The 10337-nt window shown below is 28.7% G+C and overlaps 1 protein-coding gene across 4 annotated transcripts; it reads right to left on the minus strand.

Annotated features, from left to right (window-relative positions):
• Positions 1-517: 517 nt before the first annotated feature.
• On the minus strand, positions 518-6959 carry LOC124420945 (ankyrin repeat and ELMO domain-containing protein D-like). Of its 4 annotated transcripts, none has more exons than XM_046955430.1 (3): positions 6797-6959; positions 5356-5458; positions 518-1764 (listed from the first exon to the last, which is right to left on the minus strand). In XM_046955430.1, exon 3 carries the CDS (start codon positions 1655-1657, stop codon positions 533-535), a length of 1125 nt encoding a protein of 374 aa, XP_046811386.1. In that variant the 5' UTR covers positions 1658-1764; positions 5356-5458; positions 6797-6959; the 3' UTR covers positions 518-532. The 4 variants fall into 4 exon arrangements, with proteins under 4 accessions (XP_046811386.1, XP_046811383.1, XP_046811385.1 ...); XM_046955427.1 differs by having other exon boundaries at positions 5140-5458; XM_046955429.1 differs by lacking the exon at positions 5356-5458 and having other exon boundaries at positions 6797-6933.
• Positions 6960-10337: the final 3378 nt, after the last annotated feature.

The following is a 10337-nucleotide window of genomic DNA, read 5'->3' on the forward strand; positions in this document are numbered from 1 at the left end:
TCTATAATCCAGCTTACAGTCCCGACTATAGTCAGTCTTAAGTCCAGACAATAGCCAGTCTATAGTTAGGACTTTAATAAGTATATAGTCCAGACTATAATCAGTCTATATTCCAGACTAAAGTCAGTCTTTAATCCAGACTCTAGGCAAGTCTATAGTCCAGACTATAGTCAGTCTATTGACCAGCATATAGACAGTCTATAATCCAGTTTACAGTCCAGACTATAGTCAGTCTTAAGTCCAGACAATAGCCAGTCAATAGTTAAGAATTTAATAAATATTCAGTCTATAGTCCAGACTATAGTCAATCTATAGTTCAGAATATAGTCAGCCTATAGAGTAGACTATATACAATCCAGTATATTGTCCAGACAATACACTTGTCTATAGTCCAGTCCACAGATTTATATATAGCCCAGCCTATATATATATATTACCTAGTCTATAGTCTAGTGTTGGCTAGTCGAGATAAGTCTATTCTATTGTCTAGCGTATAATCTAGTCCATTATCTTGCCTATAATGTAGTCCATACTATAACTTCAAGTCTTTGAAAAAAGCCCCTTTTAAAATTAAATCAATAACACTCACCTCTTCGAGAAATATGGTGTGAAATTTCTCCCTCGTATGTTTACCCTCACCCAATGAGGCGCTGCATTCAGATATTAAAGACCAACGAATTTTATCACGTCTCGCCTCTAGTTCCATATAACTACATTTGTTCTTATCTAAATTACTACTTGAACGTTCTATATATTTACCGACATGTGCAGTGGCTTGTTCTTCACTGATTTCATGCATATTTGAAGAAGGTGTTGTAGTAGTAGTTGTTGTTGTTGCGTGTAGTGATGGTAGAGATGAGATTGTTGAAGAAATTGTCGCTGAATTATGATTATTAGAACTGCTAGTAGCAGTTAATAATAGAGCGGTTCTTGGTGGTTTATAGGGAGGTTCATTTGTTGAGGCCATTAAGGAAGATGATAAATTTAAATTTGATTCTGGTGTAGACGTCAATTGAGTAGATGGTATAGAGATAGTATAGGGAGATTGAGATCGTGTGTTATTGTAGTTTATTGAAGTGTCTACTTGATCCTTTGTAAGATGCAATATTTCAGGAGATTTTTTCTCATTGGACGTTTCATTTCCGTTAAGATTTAGATTAATTTTTAAACTACTTGTAAATTTATTTTGAGAATTTAAACTTGAATTTGAGTTTCGTTTAAGAGATTCCTCACAGTTGTGACTGCCGTGAAGTTTTTCCAAATATTGAGCAGCTTGTGTTAGCATAAAATCAAAGGGATTATAATTATGATCAGTTGTCATATCATCATTATTGTTATTATTATTGATATTTGAGGTATTATTTTTCATGATAACCGAGGTAGTTTTATTATGATTATTATTTACATTATTATGATCATTATTATGATTAGAAGTTGTAGTAGAGGTGTTTGTTGTTGCACTACTGACATTAGTAGTATTTGTGTTTGTTGTTATCGTATTGCTACTGGTCGCATAAGGTAAATCATCTGAGAATGACACTTTTTTGGGCGATCTTGTTGGTGTTGCTGGCACTTCCAGAGAGTTAGTGGACGACACTGATCCACGATGATTTTCAGAGCCGCTGGTGTTTATTGTTAATTTATGATTATTTTCCATTTTTAGTTAAAGTTTTTATTTTTTTTTCAATTAAACATTTTCATTAAGCATAAGTTATTTTGAAATAAATTTCTTTTGTGGCAATTAAAGCGAGTTGTTAAGGTCAACTATTAAATAAAAATAGATTTAATTGTTGTAAACTTTTAACAAAATTATACACAAAACTTGGGAAAAACTTTTAAGAATTAATATATTTTTTTAAAGAAGAAATCCTCAACTTTTTAAATAAAAACTCTATTATTTATCACTTATTCTTATGTTGTTGTTAAACAACAACAACAACATTAGAACAATTATTAAACGCATACTAAAAAAAACTATCTTGCAGTTAATAAATTGTCAAAAATATGCAAAAACAATCGGGCAACTTCAAACAAAGTAATGAAATTATAACAACAACTACAACAGGCAATAGATACCAACAAATCGTTAATATTTGTTATTGTTTTCTAAACTTGACATAAACTCTGTACCACTTACTCTCCTCCTCCTTCTCCACGTTCTCCTCTTTATCAAACTCTAACCCCTTAATCGTAAAATTTCTTCTCTCTTCTTTTAGTTTTCTTTAGTTTAACAAGTGGTTCGGTTGAATTTTAAGTGTAACGCGCCGTAATTAGTTAAATATTAAAAGTTAATCAAATCTAATATTTAATAATAATATCTTTATAAATAAAACACTATCACGTGTTAATATATTAATAGTTGATCGATAAAATCTCTTCCTTAATTCTCGTGGTAAAAGTGAAAACAAACAAATTGCAATTTTATTTCCATAAAAAGTCTGTGTAATAATAATTTTGCCGTGTTTTTGTATTCTCGTTTTCATTTTCATTTTGTATGTATCTATTGTTTGTTGTTGTTGTTTGCGTTAAGTTTTTCGGTCAAATTGCAATAATCTATGACGTCATTAGTTAGTCTTCGTGTTTTTTTGTGGAATGTTCTTTATTGTTGTAAAAAAAAGTATGCAAATAAAAGTAGAAAAAAAGCACAAAGTGCAAAGGGCTTAAGAAGAGAGAGAGAGTGAGAAAGAGTAAATTATGAAAAGTTGAATTTACCCAAAATATGGCCTGTTAAGTTTTAAGAGAAAATTGTGTTATGATAGTGTGTCTGTGTGTGTTTATTAATTTGTAAGCGATTAATTGTGAATTAAAAAGTGTTTTTAGCGGAAGTTCCTGTTGGTGTTACCAAATGCAAATCAAATATAATCGTTGTTTATCAGGTGGGTTCACTTAAGTAATTTTAATAAGTTTTATGATTTATCAAGTACGTAGGTACCTACATTAGGGTGGCTCAAAAACCTAAGTTTCTTTTTGTTTATTTCACAAAATTTACACTTTTGGTGAAGAATCTTAACTAGACTATATACTAGACTATAGATTAGACTATAGACTAGACTATAGATTAGACTATAGACTATACTATAGACTAGACTATAGACTAGACTATAGACTAGACTATAGACTAGTCTATAGACTAGACTATAGACTAGACTATAGACTAGACTATAGACTAGACTATAGACTAGACTATAGACTAGACTATAGACTAGACTATAGACTAGACTATAGACTAGACTATAGACTAGACTATAGACTAGACTATAGACTAGACTATAGACTAGACTATAGACTAGACTATAGACTAGACTATAGACTAGACTATAGACTAGACTATAGACTAGACTATAGACTAGACTATAGACTAGACTATAGACTAGACTATAGACTAGACTATAGACTAGACTATAGACTAGACTATAGACTAGACTATAGACTAGACTATAGACTAGACTATAGACTAGACTATAGACTAGACTATAGACTAGACTATAGACTAGACTATAGACTAGACTATAGACTAGACTATAGACTAGACTATAGACTAGACTATAGACTAGACTATAGACTAGACTTTAGACAAGACTATAGACTAGACTATAGACTAGACTATAGACTAGACTATAGACTAGACTATAGACTAGACTATAGACTAGACTATAGACTAGACTATAGACTAGACTATAGACTAGACTATAGACTAGACTATAGACTAGACTATATATTAGACTATAGACTAGACTATAGACTAGACTATAGATTAGACTATAGACTAGACTATAGACTAGACTATAGACTAGACTATAGATTAGACTATAGACTAGACTATAGACTAGACTATAGACTAGACTATAGACTAGACTATAGACTAGACTATAGACTAGACTATAGACTAGACTATAGACTAGACTATAGACTAGACTATAGACTAGACTATAGACTAGACTATAGACTAGACTATAGACTAGACTATAGACTAGACTATAGACTAGACTATAGACTAGACTATAGACTAGACTATAGACTAGACTATAGACTAGACTATAGACTAGACTATAGACTAGACTATAGACTAGACTATAGACTAGACTATAGACTAGACTATAGACTAGACTATAGACTAGACTATAGACTAGACTATAGACTAGACTATAGACTAGACTATAGACTAGACTATAGACTAGACTATAGACTAGACTATAGACTAGACTATAGACTAGACTATAGACTAGACTATAGACTAGACTATAGACTAGACTACAGACTAGACTATAGACTAGACTATAGACTAGACTATAGACTAGACTATAGACTAGACTATAGACTAGACTATAGACTAGACTATAGACTAGGCTATAGACTAGACTATAGACTAGACTATAGACTAGACTATAGACTAGACTATAGACTAGACTATAGACTAGACTATAGACTAGACTATAGAATAGACTATAGACTAGACTATAGACTAGACTATAGACTAGACTATAGACTAGACTATAGATTAGACTATAGACTAGACTATAGATATTAGTCTGGTCTACACAGCAAAATAAAAAAGTTCTAAAGTTTTTAATTTTATTTTCAAAAAATAAATGTTTAAAACATAACAAAAAACCAAAAATTTTAATAAAGTAAAATTAAAAAAAAAAATTTAAACGAAATTAAAATTTAAAAAATTTTTGAAATAAGGAAGATATATAAAACATTATGTATGTGGTTATTTTTAGGAATTTCTTTAATATTTGAAACAAATTTTTTAGTTTTTTTGTAACTATTAAAAATTTTTATTTTTTCATATTTTTTTATATAAATTATTATTTTTTTTTTAAATTTTCTGAAAAAATTTTTTTTGAAATTTATATTTTTTTTGCATTTTTTTTATATTTTTGTTGAATTTGTTTATTTTTTTATTTATATGTGTTGGTTTTAATTCATATTTCTTTTATTATTTTTTCAATACTTTTCTATCCTTATGCTCTGCAATAACATTCAATTTTTTTTTTGGATTTTTCTTAAGCACAATTGAAAATGTATAGTTTTTATAAATTTAATTAAATTTAAAAAATCCTTTTATTTTTAAATTTATTATTTTTTATTTATTAATTTTTTGGAAATACTAAATTTTATTTAAAGGCTTTTGACCTGATTTTTAATAATTTATTCACACTTGTGTTGCACTGAAATCTACACTTTCATTAAAAAAATTACAAATAAATTATAAATTTTATTTGTTTAAATTTCAGGTTTTTTTTAATAATTTATATTTTTTTCTGTAAAATTGTATTTATTTTTCTTATTATTTGCAATTAGTATTTAAATTTAAAGCGCCTTTCCGAAAAAAAATTTTACACCACTAACAAAATTGTTCGAATAATAAGTTATCAAAAGCAGCAACCGCGCGCGCGTTAGAAAGCGAAATTAAATTTTTATTCAACAAACGTATTCAGCAGCAAATGATCAACTGAAAGGGAAATTTTAAGAATTGTTACACAATTCTGTTGGTCCCACAAAATCAAATCAACCAACCAACTCCACCACTAATAAAACTAAAGGTTTCTTCAAAATACAAAAAACCTTTTCAATAAAATTCTCTTATACAACTTCAATACAATCCACACAAGTATTTATGCTACAAATTGATGTTGGTGGATTTTGGTATCGCATACAAGTTGTTTGGTTTGAAGTAGTTTGAGTACTTTTTCTAAATTATTTTTTGGTACCTTTCTATAGTGTACACTTCTAGGGAGCAAATATCTGGCTAAGATTCTATAATAACTTATGAATGTTAACGCAGTATTAGTTAAAAGGGTATTTTTTAGATCTGTTATCTATTATTTGCTTTTATATTTGCTATTAAAACAATTGAATTAAAAGTTCTTAGAAATTTTAATGATTTATAAATTTTAAATTATATCACGTATCACCATGACGCATATATTTAAGAATGCTTGATCCACATATTTAACTGTACCCAAACTAAAGAATCGGCCAAATATAAAATTGACATCGAGTGTCGCTATTTCTTGTTCAGTATTAGTTTAGTTCTAGTTCAGCTCTAGTTCAGTACTAGTTCAGTTCTAGTTCAGTTCTAATTTAGCTTTAGTTCAGTTCTAGTTCAGTTTTAGTTCAGTTCTAGTTCACTTCTATTTCAGTTCTATTTCGGTTCTAGTTCAGTTCTAGTTCAGTTCTAGTTCAGTTCTAGTTCAGTTCTAGTTCAGTTCTAGTTCAGTTCTAGTTCAGTTCTAGTTCAGTTCTAGTTCAGTTCTAGTTCAGTTCTAGTTCAGTTCTAGTTCAGTTCTAGTTCAGTTCTAGTTCAGTTCTAGTTCAGTTCTAGTTCAGTTCTAGTTCAGTTCTAGTTCAGTTCTAGTTCAGTTCTAGTTCAGTACATAATATAGACTAAACTTTAGATTATACTATAGACTAGAAAAAAGACTAGACTATCATTTAATACTCCGTTATTATGAAAGTACTTTTATGAGTTCGACTTCATCTACAAAAAGTACCTTTTCTTTGAAAAACTATTTATCTAAGTCAACCTGTACTTGCTGCCAAGTATGAGTTCGTAGTGCATGTTGCAACATATGCTCGATGCATTTCAATGCAGACTGCATTGGCAACATTCTATTTAAGTTATTTTACTAGATAAACAACCAATGTTTGGTTGGTTGGCTTGTTGGTCGGATGTTGAGAGTAGTTGTTTGGACACATTTGCCGATTTTAGTTGAATTTTTCAAACGATCATCGTTAGACTGGACGGGGCCAATAGAAAAACAGTTTAATACATTCAAAACATATTTACACTTTATTATCTAGACACAACGAATTTTTCGTAGTTATTTTGCGCTTGCGTTTTAACTTAAAAAAGAAACACCATTTTTTTAACACGTTTAAATTTAATTTTATATATATTTTTTTTTATAAAATTATGTTGCCCGAAGCGTTGTTTTCTTTATATGGACGAGATGCACTACGGTCAAGTTATAAATTCATACTGAACACGTTTTGTTAACAACAATTGTTTAGAGCAGGCTAAAATTAATGTTTTGTTTATTAAAAAAAATAACAACACAGAAACAAAAAATTTAAAAAAAAATTAACAAAATGTATTTAATAAATTAAAAAGCCCTCCTGCTCGTTTATTTAAAGTTAAAAAACAAAAACAAAAAAATATTTAAATATTTTGTGTGTTTTTTTTATTTATAATTTACACTTTGCAGTCAAAAACTAAATTGTATCGAATCGTTATTTTTTTTGAAATGTTTACAGGTTAAAAATTTATTCTCCACATTACTAATTTGATTTGTGTATTTGTGGTGAGAGATTGCACTTGAAATATTTAAATGTTTATAATTATTAAAATTACAACAATATTAGTGTTAATCTAAAAACATGGATGTTTAAGTGTTAAAAAAATGGTTTCATTCAAAATTTATTTCAAATATTGCAAATATTGAAATAATTAGGTGTTTGTATTGTTAATTGTAAATTACTGTGAGTGATTAAATTTATTAAGAAAATTATAACGAAAATAACTAAAGGTCATGTCAGTAATTTTTTAATAAAAAATATCAAAAACAATTTTAATTTTAAAAAAAATCAGACATAAATTTTGATATTGAATTAATTTTTTTTTTTAGGAAAACATTCTTAAGTATTAGACTTCCAATGTAAGATTAATGATATAGTGGGGGTTTTGCCAGCAGGAGATTTCTTTAGAATAATATTAATAAAACAAATTTGCCCACGAATTATATTAAAAAACAAAATATGTACATTTATCTACAAATTAAGAAGAACATTTGTGTAGAATCTTAAATAGTCAATAAATATACTTGTCCATATGTATAAATTAGTCAACATGCTAAATTTAGTACTTCAACTAATTGATAGGCCATTTAATAGAATTATCCATAGACGAAAGATTACAGTTCAGTTCTCTTTCGGTTTAGTTCTAGTTCTGTTTCGGTTTAGTTCTAGTCCTGTTTCGGTTCAGTTCTAGTTCAGTTCTAGTTCAGTTCTAGTTCAGTTCTAGTTCAGTTCTAGTTCAGTTCTAGTTCAGTTCTAGTTCAGTTCTAGTTCAGTTCTAGTTCAGTTCTAGTTCAGTTCTAGTTCAGTTCTAGTTCAGTTCTAGTTCAGTTGTAGTTTAGTTCTAGTTCAGTTCTAGTTCAGTTCTAGTTTAGTTCTAGTTTAGTTCTAGTTCAGTTCTAGTTCAGTTCTAGTTTAGTTCTAGTTTAGTTCTAGTTCAGTTCTAGTTCTCATTCAGTTCTAGTTCTAGTTCAGTTCAGTTCTAGTTCAGTTCTAGTTCAGTTCTAGTTCAGTTCTAGTTCAGTTCTAGTTTAGTTCTAGTTCAGTTCTAGTTCAGTTCTAGTTCAGTTCTAGTTCAGTTCTAGTTCAGTTCTAGTTTAGTTCTAGTTCAGTTCTAATTCAGTTTTAGTTCAGTTCTAGTTCAGTTCTAGTTCAGTTCTAGTTCAGTTCTAGTTCAGTTCTAGTTCAGTTCTAGTTCAGTTCTAGTTCAGTTCTAGTTCAGTTCTAGTTCAGTTCTAGTTCAGTTCTAGTTCAGTTCTAGTTCAGTTCTAGTTCAGTTCTAGTTCAGTTCTAGTTCAGTTCTAGTTCAGTTCTAGTTCAGTTCTAGTTTAGTTCTAGTTCAGTTCTAGTTCAGTTCTAGTTCAGTTCTAGTTTAGTTCTAGTTTAGTTCTAGTTCAGTTCTAGTTCTCATTCAGTTCTAGTTCTAGTTCAGTTCTAGTTCAGTTCAGTTCTAGTTCAGTTCTAGTTCAGTTCAGTTCTAGTTCAGTTCTAGTTTAGTTCTAGTTCAGTTCTAGTTCAGTTCTAGTTCAGTTCTAGTTCAGTTCTAGTTCAGTTCTAGTTCAGTTCTAGTTCAGTTCTAGTTCAGTTCTAGTTCAGTTCTAGTTCAGTTCTAGTTCAGTTCTAGTTCAGTTCTAGTTCAGTTCTAGTTCAGTTCTAGTTCAGCTCTAGTTCAGTTCTAGTTCAGTTCTAGTTCAGTTCTAGTTCAGTTCTAGTTCAGTTCTAGTTCAGTTCTAGTTCAGTAGTTCGTTTTTAGTTTAGTATTTGTGCAAAAGTTTCCAACAATCAAAATATATGAAATTCTTTAAAACTTAAATTGCTTTTCATTCACCTTGATACACATAAAATGAACATAAAATATTGATTAATTTTTCACCACATCACTCGTCGGGGAGGCAAATAAAATAGATCCATAATTGCTATAATTTTTACTTGTTTCATTTACAATTTTAATGAATCCATTCTAAGCAATTGTTTATTCAATCATTTTACACCTTGATAAGAAGTGTATAATTTTTTGTTGTTGTTGTTTTTTGTTTTATAATTATAATCATAAAAGTTGGTGTCTACAACTGCCAATTTTGGGTGTTTTAATTGCTGAAAAATAAAAAAACAAACTGAATTATTAGTAGGTTAATTTGTTTGATTTTTTCTGAAATGTTTAGTTCTACAAACAGCCACAAGTTAATTTATATTTTGCAGTGTTTTTTTTTTATTTTTTTGGTTTTTTAATAAAAATATTGCTACGTGTTCTTTCAACAAATTCTTTATATATAACTTTTTGTTGTACAAATTTACTTTTGTTTATTACGAAATTTTCATAAGAAATTGTGTTACGTTTATAATTATTAGTATTTTTTTTCGATTTTTTTCGTTTTAAATAAAACAATAGTTTTATTTAAGATTTCTAATTTTAAATATTTTTCTTGTTTATTTTAAAAATTAATTTAAATTGTTTCATCTTTTATTTTACGTAATTGTGTCATAAATTTTTATGCAAATTTTGGTTTTTGTTTGCATGAGAAACAAATTTTCAAAAAGCAGGTAGAATTTGGTTTCTTAGTTTTGGGTTTATAATTATTTTGTAATCTGATAAATTGGATAATTTATGACATTTTGAAAATAACTTTTTATAACATATTCAGATTAAAAACTCTAAAAGCATTAATTTAAAAAATAAAACGGAATAAATGTTATAATTCAAAAGATTATTAACCTTGCAAAATTTATGTTTTCTGTAAATGTTTCGTACATATTCTGGTCGTTAGGCCTGGTTCACACTAGGAAACTTTTGTGGAGAAACTTTTGATTTTGTGAGTGAGAGATAGAGATGGTTGATATTTCATTCCCTTTCTCTCTCACACAAAAATTAAAAGTGTCCCAAAAATGTTTCCTAGTGTGAACCAGGTCTTATCGAATGTACGAAAATGCACCTTGGCTGTATTGTCCTTCATGCACCCATTTTTAGATAGATAGATAGATAGATAGATAGATAGATAGATAGATAGATAGATAGATAGATAGATAGATAGATAGAT

Source organism: Lucilia cuprina, chromosome 6 (assembly GCF_022045245.1).
Source record: "Lucilia cuprina isolate Lc7/37 chromosome 6, ASM2204524v1, whole genome shotgun sequence".
In the NCBI taxonomy this organism is placed as follows: Eukaryota; Metazoa; Arthropoda; class Insecta; order Diptera; family Calliphoridae; genus Lucilia; species Lucilia cuprina.

What these genes read in the sequence shown, in the direction of transcription:
- LOC124420945 (XM_046955430.1), bottom strand. Translation starts at nt 1,657, where the DNA reads ATGGAAAATAATCATAAATTAACAATAAACACCAGCGGCTCTGAAAAT.